Genomic DNA, 22,949 nt, shown 5'->3' with positions numbered 1-22,949 from the left:
TGAAGCTAGAAGAGTCCAGGGTTTTGTAAAATTAAGATTTACTATGATGGTATCACACTCTTGCTGACATCTAGGTAGATTCATGGGACAAGATTTTTCCTTGGTAACGATTCCCACTCCTATTGGTGCTAGCATCTCTCAAACCCTGCAATTTTAACTTGGTATGACCATAATGGGTCTTAGTCCATAAACATCCCGATGTCGTGGACCACTCTTTTGTTTTTATGGCAGAACTTTTCACAGCAAAGATGGTAAGTGCGGGTGGGATGCTGAGCTGGAGCCGTCCATGAGAACTGACTGCCAGATTCCCAAGGATTCAGTGATCCCTTTGTTAAATGTTGCCATCATCAAAATATTAAAACGTTACAGTATATAGATGTGCAATTAAGCAAGCTGTATTGCAGGGATAATAAAATTTAAAGCCATCGGTTTTCCAACCATCTTACTGCATTTTAATTTTCTGCTGTAGAGGTTATATATGTCCAATGCACGTGGCTGGCAGAAACACACACAGTGTCTTGCTTCTGTGTACCTCTTCCCAACTCTGTGCTCAGTGACATGTTCATAGCTTGAAAGCAGCCATATGGATTATTTACATTGCAGAACATTGAATACAAAGATAAGTATTACCCCAAGCCTTTTCCAACGCTTGACATTGCCAACCATTTCCATTTTTGCTCATCTCAGTTAAAAATGGCATATCATTTTAAACTTGTATTTCCGTGGTTGACGTGACGTGAAAGACTTAGGGTCTTTCATATGTTCATGCCCAGCAGTTTAACAGTAGCTCTTGTTCTCATAGTGTTTTAAAAACACGTTAATGTTTTCTCCTTGCTCAATATACAAGACTCACCCGAAACACTTAGTGGGGGTCAATGATGCAGAACCCACACACATGGAGAACTGACTATACCCTGTTTCAGATTTCAGCAGCTTAGAATGTAGCCCCTCCTCTAAGTAACCAGACTTTTGTGAACAGATGAGAAAATCTTTCTCATGCTTCACTCAGCCCTGAGCTTCATACATAATGCTGCCTTTATAATTATTAACAGGTATTAATTGTATGAATCAGTAGTTGGTCACTCACTGAATGTATCTTGAAACTGCCCTGTTTGACGTGAGGGAAGGCTCTTTCCGGAATCTCTCCCCACCCCTAATATTCCCATCCCAAGTATAAAAGTGGCAATGCCCCAGAGACCTGTGATTCCCCGGAAAGATTATTATACCCTTGGTAGTTGGGCTCTGTTTTGAACCTCAAAGCCACAAGAGCCCTGATTCATTGCTGTTTGGATGAGTTTTTAAGGTTGCTACTCAATACTCTTGACATGGAGATAAAAAATTGGAATTGCCTCCAAGAATATATGGAGACCCAGAAAGAAAGGAAAGGAAAGGAAAGGAAAGGAAAGGAAGGAAGGAAGGAAGGAAGGAAGGAAGGAAGGAAGGAAGGAAGGCAAGGATGAAAGAAAGGAAGGAAGGAACAAAAGAAAGGAAGAAAGAGGAAGAAAGAGAAAGGAAGAAAAGAAAGGAGGAAATGGATGAAAGGAAGAAAGACAGGAAGGAAGAAAGGAAGGAAGAAAAGAAAAGGAAAGGAAAGAAAAAGAGAAAAAAGGAAAAAGACAAATCATGGCTATCAGAGTCTAATCCAGGGCCACCCTCGCAGCTGTGTGATCTTGACTAGGTCACTGACTTCTGTGTTCTTCAGGGACCTACTGAACAGCGCAACATTTATCCAAAGACGATAGAGAAAAAAACAAAACAGAACATACGAACCCTGTAGCAGTTGTTCCAGGCCCTGCCACCAAATTTATGGAGTCTAAAGCCCAGCTGTGTCGTTTGTAACTAGGGACGAGTTATTAATCTCCTCATTCCGTTAATTCATCTATAAAATGCTGACAATAAAACCGCACAGAGAGGACAATTGTGAGGATTAAACGTGATTACACGTTTGGATTCATCATGACATAAGCTCACTGTGCCCCATGAACATTAATAACCATGCCCTGCCTATTATCCCACGAGCGGCTGTTGCAGAGAGCCCTGTTATTGGATGTCTAGGACCCATAGGCAAGCGGCTGTGCTGACACCCCCGGGGCGCTAGAGGGCTCTGCGCTGCGGTGGGCTACACTGTCTAGAAAGCTCCAGGAGCTGACCGCTTCAAGGCTGCTGACAAAGAGCGGGGCGGTTAGCGCCATCAGGACTCCGCCTCGCGGAGGCGGGGCGAGAGTTGCACCAGGGCGGGGCCTGTCAAGGAAGACCCGCTGGGGCGGAGCTAGTGGGGCGGAGCTAGTGGCGCTATGAGGGCGGGGCCTGAGAAGTAGCTCCTACCGAGGGGTGCAGCGTGACTGGAAGCCGAGTAGTGCACGTGGTTAGAGCGCGGCCTGATTGGAGGGAGAAGGTGCGAGAGGCGGGAGCGGAACCGGAACGTGTCCTGACAGAGGCGGAGCCCCCGGAGTAGAGAGGGCGGGGCGCGGCCGGACTGGAGAGGAGCTGTCCAAGCTCTCAGAACCAAGCCTGACCGGAACTGAGCGAGAAGCGGAGGCGGGACCCGACCGAGGCCTGACAAGGGGCGGAGCTCGCGGCGCAGCGGGGGCGGGGCGAGGCCTGGTAGAGGCGGAGACCCGGTGCGGCCTGGCGAGAGGCGGAGCACACAGCTCGGGGAGGGCGCAGCCTGATCGCGGAGGGAGGAGTGGAGAGGGAGGGGCGGACCGAAATCCGACCCCTCGAGAAGAGAGCGGTGGGGCGATGCAGGTGGGTGGCGGTCCCGCCCGAACTTAGTTCCCACAGCGCGCCTTTTTGGGGGCTGAGGCTGGGGCTGGCGTTCTCTAGTTTCAAAGTAAAACTGAAACCCTCAGCGGTGACCTGACCTCCCCGGGGCCGGAAGGGGTGTCCAATGACTGACTGGGTGGGAGGACAGCTGAAGCAGTGCTCAGATTGCTGGTGCGGAGGCGCGCCGGCTAGTGGCGTCTTCAGATTTGAGGGGCTGCTCGGGAGCTGGAGTTTCCTGCCTGGAAGGGGCGGAGCGTGGGGGAGGGTGTAGGGGGCGGGCCTTTCAGATCCTGCAGCTCGGGGGACGGAACTGGGTGGAGGTCTTCCTGCCCTGGGGCTGAACCTTTGAGTGGACTCAGCGCTGGAGCCAGGAGTCTGTATCTGTTGCTACTGAACAGAGGGCTGAGCCTTGGAGCCCTCATTCCTAGGATCATTTCTTGGATCATCGGAGCTCGGGTGAAAGGAGTAGTCCTAGACCTGGTAACCGCTTGAACTCCCCTCTTCCCGTAGGTGGCCATGAACGGCAGGGCCCGGAAAGAGGCAGTCCAGGCCACAGCCAGGGAGCTCCTCAAGTTCGTGAACCGGAGTCCCTCTCCTTTCCACGGTAGGTGACCAAGGTTAGGGGAGGCTAGGAGTGGGAGTGACCTGACCAACTTGCACCGCTATGAGAGAGCCCTTTTTCTACAGTCGTGGCCGAGTGCCGCAGCCGCCTACTCCAGGCTGGCTTCCGTGAACTCAAGGAAACCGATGGCTGGGAAATCTTACCAGAAAACAAGGTACTAAGGAGTAGTTTGGGGGCAGAGCCAGTTTCAAAGTCCTGTGTTCCAGGTGATTAAGCAACTTGCACCCCCGTCTTTCAACTTTCTCCCCAGTACTTCCTAACCAGAAACTCCTCCTCCATCATTGCTTTTGCTGTGGGGGGCCAGTATGTTCCTGGCAATGGCTTCAGCCTCATTGGGGCCCACACGGACAGTCCCTGCCTCCGGGTAAGGAGTTAGGGCACTCTACTGGACTGAAGGGAGGTGCGGGGCTACTGTGGGATTGAGAGATCCAGGAGGTACAGTTTGGAAGGCCCTATCTCTCAGTCCAGGGAAGAAGGTAGACCCATGCCACCCCCCAGCAGTCAACTGATGTTATAATTGCTCAGTATAACTTGGTCAATTGCTCAGAGTCTCACCTGCAGATGTTGTCATCCAGACCGTCTCTTTCGTCTCATTTTTATGCTCAGGTGAAACGCAAATCTCGCCGAAGCCAGGTGGGCTTCCACCAGGTCGGTGTCGAGACCTATGGTGGTGGGATCTGGAGCACGTGGTTTGACCGGGACCTGACCTTGGCTGGACGAGTCATTATCAAGGTGGTATAGAGGGACTAGGAACTGGGGAGCTTCTACCTTCAGCAACCTGAAGATTTAATGTCACCTTCCTTCAGTGTACCAGTGAAGAGTCCCCATGGGGAAGAAGGGACATGGCTATTCTGGGTTTAGTGAGGGATCTAATCCGTTGGATTTGGGAGGGACCCAGGTCTGACCTGGCCAGTTGGCCACAGTGCCCTACCTCAGGTCGGCTGGAGCAGAGGCTTGTACATGTGGAGAAGCCCATCCTGCGCATCCCACATCTGGCCATCCACCTGCAGCGAAATATCAATGAGAACTTTGGGCCCAACACAGAGATGCACCTGTGAGTCTACACCAAGGTCTGATGGCTGAGGGGTGGAATATGGCACCAGGTGACTGTGGGTCCCATTGGGAACCAAAGGACCACCTCTTAGTGGCCATAATGAAGTTCCACTCTTGGGAACCAGTTCCTGTCTATTTGGGGAGTGGGCTGGGATTTGGAGGACAAAGTGAGGCCTAAGTTCATGGCTGCCTCCCACTCTTCTCTCAACTCTTTTCCCCACAGAGTCCCTATTCTTGCCACAGCCGTTCAGGAAGAGCTGGAGAAAGGGACTCCTGAACCAGGGCCTCTCAGCGCTGCTGTAAGAAGCTCCCTGCCCTTAGGAGGGTGGGCAAAGTGCAAACAGACAAGTGCCCTAGGAAGGGGCAACCAGACAAGCCGGCTCCTCTCAATACCTCCTGCCTTATAGGATGAGCGGCACCACTCAGTCCTCACGTCCCTGCTCTGTACCCATCTGGGGCTGAGTCCCGAGAACATCATGGAGATGGAGCTCTGTCTGGCAGATACCCAGCCTGCAGTAAGGAGCAACTGTAGATCTTGTGGGTGGGGTCCTCCAGGGTCCCTGCCACCTGTAGCAAATCCCCGGAAGCTCCTCCGTTAGTCTCATCCTTGTTCTTTCCAGCAGATTCTACTACCTCGCTTTCAGTAGTTCCCAGATATGTAGGGAGCTGCTAAATCTTTGGATCCTCTGTCCTAAATTTGTTTGTTTTTGGATTTTGGTTTTTTAAGACAGGGTTTCTTTGTGTAGCCTTGACTGTCCTGGACTTTGTAGACCAGGCTGGTCTTGAATTCACAGCAATCCACCTGCCTTTTCATCTCTGAGTGCCAGGATTAAAAGCATGCGCCACCACCCCTGGCTGGTTTGTTTTTTCTAGACAGGGTTTCTCTGTGTAGCCATTGGTGTCCTAGAACTTACTCTGTAGATCATGCTGGCCTTGAACTCAGAGGTTCACTTACCTCAGCCTCTGCCTCCCAAGTCCTGGGATTAAAGGTACACTCCTGATGCCGTCACCACCACTGTCTTCATTGGGGAAGGGTGATCACTTAGCTCCCCCCTACCCTTGGCCTTCCCTTCACACAGAGGTCAGATGCTATAGGCTGCCATTTCCTTCATTCCTTTATTCTCAGATGAAGAGCAAGAATAGTCTCCTGAGCCAACAGTCAGGAGGAGTTGCTCTGGCCCTTGGGAACAAGGAGTGGGTGAGGGACTGGGCAGTTAGGTCAGGAGGCTTGTCCTGTTTCTCTAGGTCCTGGGTGGAGCCTACGAAGAGTTCATCTTTGCTCCTCGGCTGGACAATCTGCACAGCTGCTTCTGTGCCCTGCAGGTGAGGAGCCAGAGCACCTGAGGCAGCACAAGGGGTGGAGTTAAGAGTTGAGGCGGGAGGCTTACCTCCAGCCCCAGGAGGTGGTGAGAGATAGCTACTCAGCCATGCCTTCCCCTGGCTGATGCTGGGCCCAATGCTGCAACCTTGGCATCAGATGTTTCTGTGCCGGTCTGAGATGTGGGAAAGCTGACCGGTGTTAAGGTTACCATAGTGTCTTCGATCCCTGTCTGCTACTTCCCCGTAGATTAACAACCTCCACCTGAAAACCAAAGCCGTGCCACCATGAAAAACAGAATCTCACTTCCTTCTGCTTCCCTCATTCTGCCTCTGACTTGTCTCCTCTCTGCACCCTCCCAGCCTTCTTTGTGCTCCTTAAGACCTCAGTTGTGTGGTCCTATCCCCTGGTCACCTTCATGTTCTCCTCCTCTCTACCCCAGTCTGGCCATTCCTCTGCCTTCAAGCCTGCCTTTCCCTGACTGTCTTGTGGTTGGACAGTCTTTGGGTAGTAGTAACTGCAGACCCAGGGCCTGTGTCTGCTTCTGAGCCAACCATCGGGCTCATGGCCATCTCGAGAGCTGTTGCTAATGGAAGCCCATCAATTCTCCTGATCTTCCTAATCATTGTCCTCCCAGGGTGTACATCTTTGGTCTTTCTTCAGCATTATCCTCCCGCCTTCTGCATGGGAAAGTATGAGAGCATAGTACCCAAAGAATGGATTTACTTATCCCATTAGAAAGGTCCTCCTCTACCCTCTGCCAGGAAGTGCCCCAAGAGAGAGGTTGCTGAAAGCCCCGCCTGCTTCATTGGCAGGGCAGGAATGATGAGCCTGTCTCCCTCCCCATCTAGGCTTTGATTGACTCCTGTTCATCTCCTACCTCCCTGGCCAGGGAGCCACATGTGCGCATGGTCACACTGTATGACAATGAAGAGGTATGTGGAGTCTTCAGGGACTACCTGGTGGCAGACACTGAGAGGGAACCAGGGCACTCTGGAGGCCGTAGAGATGGGAAGGAGAGCCGCTGGTGCTTCTATAGCTCTGTGTCCCCTTCTGGCTCTGTGTAGATCTCCTCCTAACTGGATTCCACATCCCATATTGTCTTTGCGCCCCAAGGACAGGGGCATTACACAGGTCATCCTTTCAGCTCTGTGGCTTGGCACATAGTGGGTCCTCAGCTGTGTGTTTGCTGCAACCTAGGATGCTGTAAGTGGAGCTTGACAGGAGCTTGACAGTTCTCTCTCATGTAACTCTCTAGCTCAGTTAGCAGTTAGACTAGGTGTTTAGCTGTTGCATCTCTGGCCACCAGAAAACAGATGCCTATGTCTTCAGTAGTGTGGTCCAGAAATGGAATTCACTATTACTTACATTCACGGAACTTAGTTGTGACCACATTTAGCTACAGAGTTGACTGGGAATGATGTCTCTTGCTGGTTAGTTAGTTATGCAGCTTGGGTCTTCTGTTATGAAAGATACGTTGGATAGTTAACAGTCTCTGTCACGTGCGTCAAGGGAAATTATCAGGGTGCTGTGACAGCTCCTGAGCTCTAGATGTAAGTGTCAGGGACCAGTGTGGAAATCCCATCAGCAAGTGCTATTTCCAGCCCATAAATGCCTGGGAATTAGTCTAGTGCCAGTCCGTGTCAGATGTTCTAGTAATGATGGAGGCTTAGGAAAGTCTCTAAGGATACCTGTTCCTACCAGGTGACTTGGGAGGATCCTGAGCCATTCCGAACACTGGGCTCCTCTTACTGACCTCACAGTTGAGACCCATGTTCTGATTCCCGGAGTCAAAGCTCTGCTCTCTACAGGTGGGATCAGAGAGTGCCCAAGGAGCACAGTCTCTGCTGACAGAGCTGGTGCTACGACGCATCTCAGCCACACCTCAGCGTCTGACCGCCTTCGAGGAAGCCGTGCCTAAGTCCTTCATGATCAGTGCAGACATGGCCCATGCTGTGCACCCGAACTACCCGTGAGTCTTCATACCAGTCAGTGCTTACGCTGGAGACCCACGAATAGCCCACTTGTTAGTTTCTCCATCTGCTGGGAGGTTCAGAGGGTCTACCTTATGATTGTTCCAAGACTGAGTCAAAGTCATGTGTTGACTAAGCCGGGTATATAGGTTATAAGCTTTGTCTGTGACCTTGTTTCCTTTCATGGCTAGAATCTGCTTGAAATACTTGTTTTGAATGTCCTCAAGGACCTGCAGAGCTGGGTGGGAAAGAGTGCCATGGCCCATTAATGCCATCTGCCTTGGAAGGGGTGGTGGGTGTTGACAGGCCCCCACTTCAGTGTGCCATCCTGACTTTGCTCACCTCTCACAGGGATAAGCATGAAGAGAACCACCGGCCCCTGTTCCATAAGGTAAGATGCTTCTTAAGTAGGTGGTGGCCTGGCTGACTCTGGCCTGTGTGGTTCATACAGGCCTCGGATCATCCCTGTTCTGTTCTCCCTTGACTTTTCCCAGGGTCCTGTGATCAAGGTGAACAACAAGCAACGTTACGCTTCTAATGCAGTGTCAGAGGCCCTGATTCGAGAGGTGGCCAGCCAAGTTGGGGTGCCCCTGCAGGTGAATGTGTATCTTTTATGGGAAGGCTTGGTGGAGGGAACAGGATGAAGATAAACGGATGCGCCCCCAGTGAGTGGGAGATGGACTTTAGTGGAGGGAGTCCCGGTAAGTGAGATAAGGGTTATGGGGTGCAGAGCTAGGTGTGTTGCTGGTTTTGTTGTGGTGACTTTGGCCTGGTTTGCTAAGCTGTCTTAGTTTTAACGTCCTTATCTGTCACGTGGAGGTAATAATGATCCCTTGTCCTGCTTATTTCTGTTAGGATTACTCCTGCCACCTGGTAGGGTAGCCCTGCCTCTTCTTCTAGTACCCCAACCCAGAAGGAATATGCAGGACTGGAGAGCCTAGAATCCCAACTATGAATTTTCCTTCTGGCCTTGAAATAACCCATCATTGTCTTCAGTCACATTGCATGTGTACATATATATATATTCTACACCAGGGATTGGGCCCAGCGTGGTCCGGTAACGGACAACACCCAAGTTCTGGTGGAGGCAGGACTAGACGGGCTGTTTCTGCTTCAGTGTCTCCATCTTCTCCAGTGAGTGGTCATTCCACTCACAGGTCTCTGGGAGAAAGTGAGAACCAGCAGCTGAGAAAGAAGTGCTATGGGAAGGTCTAGAGGAAGAACATCTCAGACAGAACAAGTAGAAAGAACCCCAGGGGGAATGGCAATGAGTTAGTCTAGTAGCATTAGAGAAGGCCAGGACTGAGAGCTTCTGGGGCTCTCTTCCTGTTGTCAGACCTCAACTTCTTTGCATGACCTCCTCCATCCTGGGCCTTCTACACCTTCAAGAGTGGTCTCCTCTCTGTGAGAGAGATTCTCACAGAGCCAGGCTTCAGCTGCTCCATGATCCCTTCATGCCTTCAAAACCAGTACCACCTGGGTGACTCTTACACATCACCAATCCAGCTGCCAGCACGAGATACAACCTTAGCTGCCTCTGGAGCACAGCTTCTCTGTGGTCTCAGAAAACACTTTCAGATTTCACTTCGGTGATGCTGGTCTCTTTTAAAACTGCTAATTGCTTAGCTCTAGCTAACTAGCATCAATTGTCCCAGTAACGCAAAGGTATCTCATTAGTCACAGCTGACTCGTAAGCCCCAGCTAACCAGAACCACAGAATCTTAAATCAAAATATCAAATGGCCCTGATAGGGCCTTTAAACTTCCCTCTGAAACATCACAAGCCAGGCCTCCATCTTCTGCACTGCTCTCAACATTGTTATCTTCAAGGCTCCTACAAAACATCCCACTGAGGTCTCTACACTCAGTGGTTCTTCTAGCTCAAAGTTCCAAAGTCCTTCCACAACAAGGTCAAGGTTGTCGCTGCACTACCTCACTATACTGTACCGATTTGTCTTAGGGGTACTGTTGTGATGAAACACCATGACCAAAAAGCAAGTTGGGGAGAAAAGGGTTTATTCACCTTATGCTTCCAGATCATGCTCCATCATTGGAGGAAGCCAGGACAGGAACTCAAGCAGGGCTGAAACCTGGAGGCAGGAGGTGCTTACCAGCTTGTTTCACATGGTTTGCTCAGCCTGCTTTCTTGAAGGCAGAACCACCAGCCCAGGGATGGCACCACCCACCATGGGCTGGGCCCTCCCCCATTGGTCACTAAAATTGAGAAATGCCTTACCGCTGGTTCTCATGGAGGCATTTTCTCAACTGAGACTCCTTACTCTAATGACTCCAGCTGTGTCAAGTGGACACCCAAAACTCACTAGTACAATGAGTTAACATTATAATTCCCCATTTGACAAAAATTGACTTTAATAATTCTGGGTTTTGTTTTTCTTTTTTTTTTTTTGAGCAAGATTTCTCTGTGTAGCAAAGCCCTGGCTGTCCTGGACTTACTTTAGATCAGGCTAGCCTCCAAGTCACAGAGATCCACCTGCCTCTGCCTCCCGAGTGCTGGGATTAAAGACATGCGGTAACACACTCGCCTATAATTTTGTTTTACACTTAAAAATTAATCTTAAAATCTAGCACCATATTATGATTTCCTTGCTTTTTGAGATAGGGTCTTATGTAGCCCATGCCAGCTTCAAACTCACCGGAGTATAATATATTAAACTTATACTAACTATACTAAACTTAAACTTCTGATTCCCCCACCTCTAATGTATTGAGACTACAAGTGTGCACCACCATGTCCAGTGTGTGCATCGCTGGGAGTCAGACCCAGGGCGCCATGCATACCAGGCAAGCACTCAACCCAGTGAGCTCTACCCGAGCCCAGCGTATCTTTTCAAACGTTAAGACCACCAGGCTTTTTTCTTTGGGTGGTGGGGTTTCAGGTTGGGTATGAGAATAACAAAAATGTGTTTTTAAACACTTGAAGACATGGAACTGTATCATCTTCGAGCCCCGTAGCTCTGGGGTGACTTCCTCCTTGGTCCTAGTGAGCATGCCTGATGTTTAGCTTATGACTGTCCTCTTCTCTTCAGGACCTCATGGTCCGGAATGACTCCCCCTGTGGTACCACCATTGGACCTATCTTAGCTTCTCGACTGGGGCTTCGGGTTCTGGATCTAGGCAGCCCCCAACTGGCTATGCACTCTATCCGGGAAACAGCTTGTACCACTGGAGTTCTCCAGACCCTCACCCTCTTCAAGGTAACCCCCACCTGGCCCTCCTCTCCCTCACTAATTGGCTAGCCTCAGTGCGGGGGTCTGATTGCTGTGATGCTACAGTGTAAAAGAACAAGGATCCGCGTATCAGCTTTCCATCACTCCAACAAAATCAGCGAGATAAACAACTCATAAGGAGTCAGTGTTTGTTCCGGCTCACTGTGTTAGAGGTTTTATTCCACGGCCAGTCGGCTGTTCATTTGAGGCCTTTGATAAAGCAGAACATCGTGGTGAAAGGATGTGATAGTGGAATCTGCTGCCTTGGGAGTTGTCAGGGAAGAAAGAGAGGGAGAGAGGGAAAATATGGGTCCCGGTGTCCCCTCAAAGGTATGCTTCATCCTGAGTGACCTAACTTCTTCCCTTCAGGCCCCACCTCTTAAAGATTGCACTATCTCCCAGTACTCACAGAGGCTGGTGACTAAGCCTTTAACACATGAGCCTTTAAGGACACTTACACAGGCCATAGCATTCATGGTCAAGGCCTCAGAGAAAAGTGGTTGTCTGGAAAGGGGCTGGGGGATGAGGAGACAGGTCCCTGCATCAAGCGTAGAAGCCTCAAAGCCTCTGTCACTAGAACTGAAGTGATGGGAGGTGAGTGAAGGGACACAGCCATCCGGTCACTAATTCCCAGTTCCATTTGTCTCTCATCTTAGGGCTTCTTTGAGCTGTTCCCCACTGTAAGCCGTAACCTCATGGTGGACTGAGGCCTCTTGGGAAGCCTTGTCTTTTACCCCTTCAATTGAGAGGGGAGGATCTCAGCTTAGCTGATGCTGGATTATTAAAGTGGATTTTCACTCCAGCTCTGGTGTGCTTTTTCCGAAGCTGGAGGGTGGGAGATTGAGTCTGGCCTGAACTTCTGGAACCAGAGCAGAGGTGAAGGTTGGGTGCAGATTTCTAGAAGTAAAATTAAGGGTTCGGATGTATATGCACTTAGCATGCAGGTAAGTCCTTTTAGCTTGTGCCTCCTTTCCGTCTCATCTGAACCAGGAGCTCCCATTTACAAGGGACTGCACACTCCTTGTATTTCATTTAATTTTTTAAGATTTTATGTGTAGGAGGGTTTTGCTGGCTTGTATGTATATATGTGCACCACATGTGTGCCCAGGGATCAGAAGAAGGCATTGCTCCTTCTGGAACTGCAGTTCCGAGCCTCCCTGTGGGTGCTGGGAACTGCACCAGGTTCTCTGCAAAAATAACAAGTGAATAAACACAGCTAGCCTCCAGCCCCAGCTTCACACTTCTTAAAGCACTTCCATTCAGTGTGATTTTGATCTCCCAGACTTTAAAGAGGTTAGAATATGGGGCTGGAGAGATGGCTCAGTGGTTAAGAACATTGGCTGATCTTGCAGAAGACCCAAGATCAGTTCCCAGTAGCCACATGGTATCTCACAACCATCTGACTCCTTTGAGGTAATCCAGTACCCCTCTTCTGGCCTCTATGGGTACTGCATGTACACTTATGTCATACACAGACATACATACAGGCAAAACACTCATACACATAAAAATCTTTAAAAAAATAAAAAGATGGTTCAGCAAAACCATATATGTGTGTGTGTGTGTTCTGTATAAACAGATTTATTAACTGGTTTGAAAAGTATTGACTAGAGAGACTGTATTGATTACACTATTTCAAACTTTGTATGCATTTAAGTCTTTTTATAATAAAGCGAAGATAAATTTTTGAAAATTCAAAACCAGAGGAAGTAATGGGGAAAAATTACAATAGAATGAAAATTTTATGATGGTAGGCTTAAGCCAAGTTCATGGTGGTATATGCCCTGTACTCCCAGTACTCACTGGGAGGTTAGGACCAAAAGATCCAGTCTGAGGCTAGCCTGGGCTATTTAGAACTTGTCTCAAGAAACAACACAAAAACAGGATAAGCAGACTGTTTCACCTGCTATGTAAAAAGAAATGACAAAACCAGAAAGTAGAGCTGTGCTGAGCACTTGCTGGGAAGGCATGAGTTCAGATCTCAGCTCCCCTGTGAAAAACCAGCCATGATGTTCCTCTGACAAGGATGACGGGCTGGCTGGCCTCAGCCTAGTTACAGTTTCAATGAGGGACTGCCTCAAAGAAATAAGGTAGGGAGATAGTGAATGCCACCTGACATTTTTTTTTCTTTTTTTTCCCCCATAGATGCACACACCCACCTGTACAGGGATGCATACACACAAAATACAAAGTCAAAAAAGAATAGGTGGACTGAACAGCTAAAAAGCTTGTCAGGCTGAATGTTTTCAAAATTATAGCTGTTTAGCCCACGTGGCTGAAGGTAAAACAGAGAAATACTTGAGAGCTTGAGCCTTGGCAAATTGTGGATGGGTTTGGTACCATAAGTGGTGAATTTTTCAAGCAATTAAAAGTTTTTGAAATTCTGAAATGGGTGTAAACCATAGACCGCGACATAATTGACAGCTATTAAAGGGCTTCAGGGGAAGGCAGCTCCTCAGTTAACGTCTCTTTCTACTGTGGGTTGTAGTGTGATTCAACTCAGGAAAAGACCCCTGTGACTCCATCACTGATGGTTCCTTACCAGAGTCTCCCTGTGGCTCAATGTTACTCAATAAGGAAACACCAGGTGGGGGCCCGCAGCAGTGGCTCTGGATAAAGTCTTTGCTGTGCCTGTGTGAGGGTTGAAATTGGATCTGTAGCACCACATAGAAAGCCAAGGGGGCATTGTGTGCCACTTTGCCATCCATGTCTTCCTCCTTATTTGGAAACAAGCAGCCATTGGACTTTCCGCTTGTATTTTCTAGCGTTTTAAATAGAACCATGTAGCACATGTTCTTTGGTTGTTTCTCCTTCCATGCATTCACATGGATAGTTAGGTTAAGTCCTAATTGGTTATTCCTAAGTATTCATTAAGTGAGCTGCCTACCACAGAGCTATAATACATCCCCAGCCCTTTTTTCACCTTTTATTTGTAGGGTGTGTGTATGTGTGTGTGTGAGAGTTAGTTATACTCCATGTCTCCCTGCCCCCTGAATGCTGGAGTTTCAGACACACAACATACCATATCCAGCTTTTTACATGGATTCTAGGGATTTGAACTCAGGTCCTCTTACTCTCTGAATCATCTCTGCAGATTCTTTCTTTTCTTATTCCTCCACCCCCCGCCCCCAGTCAGGGTTTCTCTATGTAGCCCTGGGTGTCCTGGAAACTCTGTAGACCAGGCTGGCCTTGAACTCAGAGGTTTTCCTGCCTCTGCCTCTCAACTGATAGAATTAAAGGTTTGTGTGCCCTGGCTTTTCTCCTTATTTTTGAAACAGGGTCTTAACAAATTAGCTCAGCTATCCTTGAACTTGCAGTTCTGCCTCCTCCTCCTGAGTAGCCAGGATTACTGACCTGTGCTACAAGGACCAGCTTATTTTCTGAGTCATTGCTTCTGTTTGATAATATTTTATTCAGGATTTTGCGTCTATGTTCATAAATAAAATTAATTTACAGTTTTCTTTTTGTGCTGTTAGGTTCAGATATCAATGTTAGTACTTCAGAGACTTTCCTTTTTAATGTTCTAGAAATTTTTAATAACATTAGGACTTTTGGAAAGCTATAGAGTCTGACATAGATTTAATGCTGTTCTGAGAAATCATTTCATAACTTTATTGTGTAGAAACTGGTATGCTTAAAGCTTCTGCGTCTAGGGGAGTTAGTATGATGTGGAAAGGATAGGAGCTCCACAAGGACCAAATATATCTGGCACAGGGGTCTTTTCTGAGACTGACATTCTGCCAAGGACCATGTATGGCTATAACCTAGAACCTCTGCTTGGATGTAGCCCGTGGTAGCTCAGTAACCAATTGGTTTCCCATAGTGAGGGGATCAGGGACTATTTCTGACAGGAACTCAATGGCAGGCTCTTTGACCTCCCCACCCCCCAAGGGAGGAGCAGTCTTGCTAGGCCACAGAGGAGGACTTTGCAGCCAGTCCTGAAGATACCTGATAAAACAGGGTCAGATGAAAGGGGAGGAGGTCTTCCCCAATCAGTGGACTTGGAAAGGGACAGGTCGGAGATGAAGGAGGGAGGGTAGGATTGGGAGGGAATGAGGGAGCGGGATACAGCTGGGATACAGTTAATGAAATGTAACTAATAATAAAAAAATTAAATTAAAAAAAGCTTCTGCATCTAAAGAGATTGATTTTCCAAGTTTCATGTAATTACTCATGTAGGTACTGCTATTTATTTGTATATTTTTTATAAAGTCTCATATTAAAGCTTTTTTGTCTGTTTAAGTTGCTTCTTTTAAATTTCCCCCTTCTTTCCTTCTTCCTTTCTTTTCCTGGTTCCTTTTTCCTTTTTGCTCTCCTTTCTCTTCTTTGTCCAAGATTTGTTCATTCCTCTTTTTTCTTTCATTCTCTCTCTCTTTCTTTCTTTCCTTCCTTCCTTCCTTTTTTCCTTCCTTCCTTCCTTCCTTCCTTCCTTCCTTCCTTCCTTCCTTCCTTCCTTCCTTCCTTTTTGTTGTTTTGTTTTTTGAGACAGGGTTTCTCTGTGTGGCCTTGGCTGTTCTGGAACTCACTCTTGTCGACCAGGCTGGCCTTGAACGCAGAGACCACCTGCCTCTACCTCCGAGTGCTGGGATTGAAGGCGCACACCACCACACCTGGCCATTCCACTTTTTTCTTATCTAGAATCTTATTTAATATATGCTTCTCTCCCACCCCCAAGTGCCAGCATTTTAACTTGTCAGTGCTAAGTGTGGTAGTGACAAACCCTGGTGTCACGGGACTCTCACTGGACAGTGGCTGCACTTTGCAGGTCAGGTTAACGGTCAGATGCCGGTGAACTCAGCTCCTGGTGTTGATGATAGTGCATCACAGAGTCTGGACGGCACTGCTTTGGCATCAGATTCTAGAATTTTCTGGGTCTTCACTATGCTGTAACAGAAGAGTATGTGTCTTTCTGCCATTTCAACCTAAATGACTTTGGAGATTGTATAAACAGATTCGGGCTCTGGCAGCTGCTGTGATTCTCTGGAGACTGCCCATTTTATTTGCAATAGTAAAATGTTGAAGGTCGTTATTGAAGATCCTGCTACTGCTGTGTTTGTGCTCCCACGTCCAGTTGTCAGTCTCTGTACTTCCGTGCCTGAGCACTGTTCCTGCTTGACAGGAATTGTCTTTTCTTCTTCATCTTTTCCCTTTTTTTGTGTGTTTGCCTGCACGTATGTTTGTGCATCATGGGAGTGCCTGGTGCCCAGAGAGGTCGGAAGAGGCTATCAGGTCCCCTGTAACTGGAGTTAGGCATGGCTGTGGGTGATGGGAACTGAACCTGGGTCCTCTGCAGGAGCAACAAGTGCTCTTAAACACTGAGCCATCTCTCCAGCCCCGACAAGACTTTTCTACTCACATCAGTGCAAGTGCTAGCATGCATGCTGCTTACTGCAAGGCAGCTCTGTCGTGGACTGACAAGGCTTTTGTGTGTGAATCCTCCAGCTTTCTCCTGTCTTGGGTGAGAACTCTGAGCTGTGAGGTTCACACTCACTCACCAGGAACATCAAGGTCCAGAACCCAACCTCATAACTGCCCTGTAGGTTGGCTGCTGTTCCATTGCTGGGATGAAAGGCATGAGCAGCTTAGCTTTGCGTTCGAATCTTTGTCTCGGGGTCTGCTTCTGGGGAATCCACTCTGTGCCAGAATTCCTTTGACTGTGAGAGTGGCAAGAATGTTTGCTCTCAAATACTTTTCTACAGAGTTGGTAAAAAAAAAAAAAAAAAAAGGAACAAAACATACATGGATTGGAAAGAGAGGAACAAAGTGTATTTTTGGATAGCCTTCATTATGTAGAAAATCCCAGATATTCAAATTAATGAGAATTTTTTTCAAGAAAGCTGGCTGAAAAAAAATCAATTCCATTTCTATCTTCTAGCAATGACTATTTAAAAATGAAATTTTAAAGAGGCTCGCTTCCACCAAGCATAAGAATGAAATACCTGTGATTAAATATAAAAGATATGCAAGATCCCTACAGAGAATATTTGGTTCCAATAATTTGACAAGGTCATTTTTTTTGTAGATGCAAAAGTCATTGCAAAATATCCATTACACATCCAACTGATATATAGGTTCAGTACAATCCTATAAAAAGGTCAACAAGTTCTTTTTTGTTCTTGGTTTTCTTTTTTTGTGCAAGTTCACAAGCTGAAGCGTATACACACAGAGAGGAAGGGGAGGAGGAAGAGAGAAATAGTCAAGACATTTTAATTATTTATTTATTTGGGTGGCATTCATAAGCTAGTGTACACACATGGAGGTCAGAGGATAACTTGGGGTCAATTATCTCCACCTTTGAATCCTGGGGATTGAACTCCAATAGGCTTGGTGACGGTTCCTTTACATACTCAACCTTCTTGCTGGCCCTAGACTTGTTTTTTTTTTTTTTTATTATTAAGACAGGGTCTCACTATGTGGCCCTGGTTGTCCTGGAACACACTGTGTAGACCAGGCTGGCCTTGAACTTACAGAGAGCTGATTGCCACTGCCTCACGAATTTTGGGATTAAAGACGTGCCACTACACATGGCTCTAGTCAAGATAATTCTGATGAAGATAATGGCCCAACCAGTATGGAAGCTCATTACAAAGCTGCAGTGATTAAGACATCATATTTATTCCTGATTCAAGGATGGCCTGACCAATAGAACAGAGTAGAGGCACATGAATAGCTGATACTTTCCATAGTGGTAATTCAGCTGGACTTCTCAATAAATGAGACATGAAAGTTATGTATTCACTCAGAAAAATTAAATTGGAAAATAATGGACAAAACTAATTACAAGTATACATTTAACTTAAATGTAAATGGAAGAACAATAAAGTGCCTAGAAAATATTAGAGGAAACAGCTTTATGACATTAGTTAAACAAAATACAATAAACACTAAGCACAGAAGACAATATTGGTAAATTTTGTTTGTTTGTTTGTTTGTTTTTCTGAGGCAAGGTTTCTCTGTGTAGCCTTGGCTGTCCTGGACTTGCTTTGTATACCAGACTGGCCTTGAACTCAGAGATCCACCTGCCTCTGCCTCCTAGAGTGCTGGGATGACAGGCATGCACCACTGCACCCGGCTAATGTTGGCAAATTTGATCCTGCTAAAATTAAGACACAGGGTCTGGGAATATAGCTCAGTGGTGCCAGTATGCGTAAAGCCCTGGGTCCAACCCCAGCACTGGGGACAAAAAGATGTAATTATGAGAACTAGGGTCTGGAGAGATGGCTCAGCAGTTAAGGACACTGACTGTTGGTTCTAAAGGACCCAGGTTCAAATCCCAGGATCCACATGGCAGCTCAAAACTAACACCGAGATCTGACACCCTCACATAGACATTCATGCAGACAAAACTCCAACACACATGAAATAAACGTAAATAAATTTAAAAGGGGGGGGAATGGTAGCCTCCACCTGTAAATCTCAGAACTCAGGAGGTGGAGTCAGGATGATTTGAAGTTGGAGGCCAGCCTGGCCCATATAAAACCTTGTCTCAAAATCTGGGAGAGGGGAGGTGTGGAGGAAAGACTTGAGGGAGCAAAAACTGTGGTTGGGATTTATCATATGAGAGAAGTATAAAAAGAGAGAGAGAAAATATATACATAAGTGAAAATAGGCTTGTTAGTCATCAAGGAAATACTAGTTCATCTGTGAAACTGGCTGTGTGTTTGACCTGTCTAATGTCAAGCTCATATAAGTTCATGTGAAGTATAGATGCTAATACAAATAAAGTACAAATTGAAACCATGAAAAGAAACCGGTACACTCCATCATAATGGCTACCATTATCAATCTTGGCCAACAACTTAATTGGACTCTGAATCACTATGCAAACTAATCTGTGGGGCTATCTATAAGGCACTATCTAGACTAAGTTAATTGAGGGAGAAAAACACATCTCTCAATAGGGTTGTTACTATTCCATGAACTAGGGGGCCCAGACCAAATCAAAGGAAAAATCAGGCTGGGCATAGGTGTCCATTGCTTTCTGCTTCCTAATAGTGGATTCAGTGTCACTGGCTATGCTCTGTTCCTGCCTTTCCTGCCATGATGGACTCTGTTCCCTGGAGCTGGAAGCCAAAATAAGCCCTTCTTTCCTTAAGTTGCTTCTACCAGATACTTTCACACACCAAGGAAACAAGTCACTGATAGAACAGACTGAAAAATTAAATCTACCTATTCTTGGTGTCTTAGTCAGGGTTTCTATTGCTGCAGTGAAACTCCGTGACCAAAAGGCAAGCTGGGGAGGAAATGATTTATTCAGCCCATAGTTCCACATCGCTCTTCATCACCAAAGGAAATCATGGCAGGAGCTCAAACAGGGCAGGAACCTGGAGGCAGAAGCTGACGCCGTGGCCACGGAGGAGTACTGCTTACTGGCTGGCTTCACGTGGCTTGCTCAGCCTGCTTTCTTCTAGAACCCAGAACCCCTAACTCAGAGGCGGCACCGCCCACCATGGGCTGGGCCCTCCCCCATCAATCACTAATTGAGAGAACGCCTTACCGCTGGATCTCATGGAGGTGTTTCCTCTGCTGAGGCTCCTTTCATTCTGCTTACTCTTCACTTAGGTCAAGTTGACATGCCAGCCAGTACGCTGAGTGTTAATAAAGTGTCCGGGTCCTAGCAGGAACGTCTAGCGTTGTAACACGGTAGCTTAGTATGTCTGTAAGTATGTCTGTGTGTACGCCGAGAGATAGGTATGACTATTCATCAGCAATGCTCACGAGTCCCAAACTGGAAACACCCCAAGAGCCTGTAACAGTGCAACAGACAGTGCTGGAGACAATAGCATTGCATGTCGGAAACGTACAGTTTTAGAGGCTTTGTGGGGAAGAATGAAAAACTGCAAACACAAAATTTAGGATTACAGCAAAAACATCACTAGAATATGTTTGAGGAAGACCAGATATGTTGATTTGAATTATAAATGGCCCCTCATAGGCTCTGGCATTTGAAAGCTTGGTGCTTAGCCGGTGACCCATTTGGAGAGGCTTAGAATGTCTGACCCTGCCAGAGGTAGTATGTCACTGGAGGTGGGTTTGGGAAAATAAAGACTTTCCCCGTCTCTGCTTCCTGTTTGTGGTTCAAGATGTGAGCTCTCGGCTTCCTGTTCTGGTCACCAAGCCAGCTTGCTGCCACTCGTCCCTACTGTACTGGTGATAGAATCTTATCCCTCTGGCATTGTAAGCCCAAAATAAACTTTTCCTTCTGTAATTAGCCTTGGTCATGCTGTCTTATCGCAGCGGCAACAACAACAACAACAAAATAACTAATACGCCCGGCCTCTGCCCTTCTGGGTTTAACGACAGAGTCTGACCCATTCGTGGGGCATGGACTGTGACTCTCAGGGAAGCTGAAAATGAAATGAAGCAGAAGGCAACTCACGAGTCATCTGGATGGCATCTGCTTTCTCTTCGTGTGCACAGTCACCGTCATTTATGAGTGCACAAGACAGAGATAGTCCAGATTCCAAAGTCCATGTCATTATTCATCACATCTATTTGATTGTCCACTCTGAGATGAGCTCAGTTTCTCAAACTAGAAACTGAGGATGAGACAGCAAAAGAAACAGTCATGTCCCCTGCTCTCTTGGAATTTAGACTCCAGAAGGGAGATATGAATAACTCAACAAGGGCATAAGTCAGTACAGATAATGATTAACATGAAGGTTATGATGTGATAATGATCATTAAGAAAGAAGAATTGTTGGCAAAACAGAGATAGTACTGGAATGCAAAGAGAAAAAAGGGAAGGTTGGGCCTTGCAGGCGGCCAAGGTCGAGTGGTGTCTTACTGTTCTATTGCTGTGAAGAGGCACCATAACCAAGACACCTTATAGAAGAAAGCATTTAGTTGGGGGCTTGCTTACAGCTTCAGAGGTTAGTCCATTATCATCGTGGTGGGGAGTATGGTGGCGGGCAGGCAGGCATAGAGCTGGGGAAAAAGTTGATCCATAGGCAGGCAGGCAGAGAGAGAAAAACACTGGGCCTGGCATAGTTGGTTTTGTGTGTATGTGTGTGTTTTAAGATTTATTTATTTTATGTATATGAGTGCTCTATCTGCACGTACACGTGCACACCAGAAGAGAGCACCAGATCCCAGTACAGATGGCTGTGAACCACCGTGTGGTTGCTGGGAATTGAACTCAGGACCTCTGAAAGAGCAGACAGTGCTCTTAACCCCTGAGCCATCTCTCCAGCGCCCCTGGCATAGTTTTTGAGTCCTCCAAGCCCACTCCCAGTGACACACCTCCTCCCACAAGGCAACACCTCCTGATCTTTTCCAAACAGTCCCATTAACTGGGGACCAGGCATTCAAATATATGGGACCTATTGGGTCCATTCCCATACATACCGTCACTGGAGCTTAGCAGTTATTGGAGTGTTAAATTCTTGAACAGTGTTTAGCAAGGAAGTAGCACACCTGCCTTGATAGTTTAGAATGCTTCCTGCTGGTGCTTGTGAAAGTATAAGAAGACAAGAGTTGAACAACAAACACTCAACAAATATTTCTGATCATCAACAGTGAACCAAACGCTGTTCTAGGCTCCTAGAATATATATATATATATATATATATTTATTTATATATAAACCCCAAGTTCCCAGTCATTCCAAGTGTCTCAAAATGCAGTCCCAGTAACAGGTAGAAGATGATGGGTGAAATAAGGAAATAAGGACAGTGGAACTGGGTCTGCAAAACTATGGGCTGATAAAGAGAAAATATTTTCAGGAAGAAATAATAACAACGTGCCGGAAATGCTAATGGAGGAGAACGAGAATTGAAGAGAGTAGAAATACCTCGTCACTGATGTTGACTGCTTACCATCTATCAGTCTGATGTGGCAGACATTATTAGCTTTCTCGTGTGGATGTGGAACCTAGGGAACAGAGATGTTACAAAGCTGCCCACAAGTATTTGGGCTTGATCCCAAACAGTCTCATCTTGGCACTCCAGTACTACTGTACAGTAATTTCTTCAGAGTTGAAACATTTCATCCTAGAGACAGAAAGAACATTTTGTTCCGTAAGACTCGGGAACTTTTTAAAACTCAGGATTTAAAGGGAGATTTAAAGATTCAGGAAGAAGACAACTCAGAAGCCCCAGGACGTCCTTAAAACTTACCAGATCACAAGTCCCTCCCCCTTCCTCAAGGCTATTTAAGTTGTAAGGAGTCTCTGCCCGGTGGAGCTGCTCCCAGGGTTTTCACAGGGCTCCAGAGCTGTAGCTCTCATGAATCTCTGGGTGGGCCTTTAGTGATGTTACTGTCTTTTGAGTCATCCCTGCTCCTCATCCGTAACCCCTCACTCATATCCCTGCAAGAAAATCCAAATAACTCGCTGATTCATCAAGTTTTATGTTGTAGTTACTTTGGTCTATTGTCAGTTCCTTACCTGGATAAGTAGATGTTTGTTCATGTTTCCCCAGGAATAGTGTTACACAATACCATTTAATGAGTGAATGACTTCTTCTAAAGAACGACACCGGGTGCCCTTATTAATATGGAGCTTTGATTTTATTAAGGCCTTTCCTCACCTTTCATGCTTGGTGATAGAGGCAGTGGTGGCAGAGAGTGTTGTCTTAAGCAACCCAAAGAGTTCCAGTCCTCTCTCCCTGTATTCATGCTTTTGACCACTTTGTGGGCGCCTTTTGCTTCTTATTTATTTATTGATTCATTCATTTATTCATCTAGACAAGGTTTCCCTGTGTGGCCCTGGCTGTCCTGGACTCATTTGTAGAGCAGGCTGGCCTCAAACTCACAGCAATCAACCTGCCTCTGCCTCCCAGAGTGCTGGGATTACAGGCATGTGGGTTCCTTTTTCTACTACCCTTCTCCACCCTTATTCTACCCTTCCAACCTCCCAACACTAGGCAGGAGAGAAAGAAGGTTAGAGGGGAAAGGGTTTGTAGACCTCTTTAGATTACTTCCTGTTGATCAGGAGTATTGAGTTCCTTGGGGCAAGTTCAATCTTTACCATCAGGATATTTAATTTCTTCT

The 22,949-nt window shown here is 46.9% G+C and overlaps 1 protein-coding gene across 2 annotated transcripts; it reads left to right on the top strand.

Moving 5' to 3' along the window:
- The first annotated feature begins 2,521 nt into the window (after positions 1-2,521).
- On the top strand, positions 2,522-11,760 carry Dnpep (aspartyl aminopeptidase). Of its 2 annotated transcripts, none has more exons than XM_021626215.2 (15): positions 2,522-2,748; positions 3,277-3,370; positions 3,454-3,542; positions 3,639-3,752; positions 3,995-4,120; positions 4,312-4,442; positions 4,665-4,740; positions 4,849-4,956; positions 5,687-5,764; positions 6,611-6,694; positions 7,571-7,731; positions 8,084-8,123; positions 8,227-8,328; positions 10,779-10,946; positions 11,615-11,760. In XM_021626215.2, the coding sequence occupies exons 1-15, from the start codon at positions 2,743-2,745 to the stop codon at positions 11,663-11,665; spliced, it is 1,428 nt and encodes a 475-aa protein (XP_021481890.1). In that variant the 5' UTR covers positions 2,522-2,742; the 3' UTR covers positions 11,666-11,760. The 2 variants fall into 2 exon arrangements, with proteins under 2 accessions (XP_021481890.1, XP_060224644.1); XM_060368661.1 differs by lacking the exon at positions 2,522-2,748 and adding an exon at positions 3,032-3,167 and having other exon boundaries at positions 3,278-3,370.
- The last annotated feature ends 11,189 nt before the right edge of the window (positions 11,761-22,949 follow it).

Source organism: Meriones unguiculatus, chromosome 15 (genome assembly GCF_030254825.1).
Source record: "Meriones unguiculatus strain TT.TT164.6M chromosome 15, Bangor_MerUng_6.1, whole genome shotgun sequence".
NCBI lineage: Eukaryota > Metazoa > Chordata > Mammalia > Rodentia > Muridae > Meriones > Meriones unguiculatus.
This window is presented reverse-complemented; position numbering and strand designations above follow the sequence as displayed.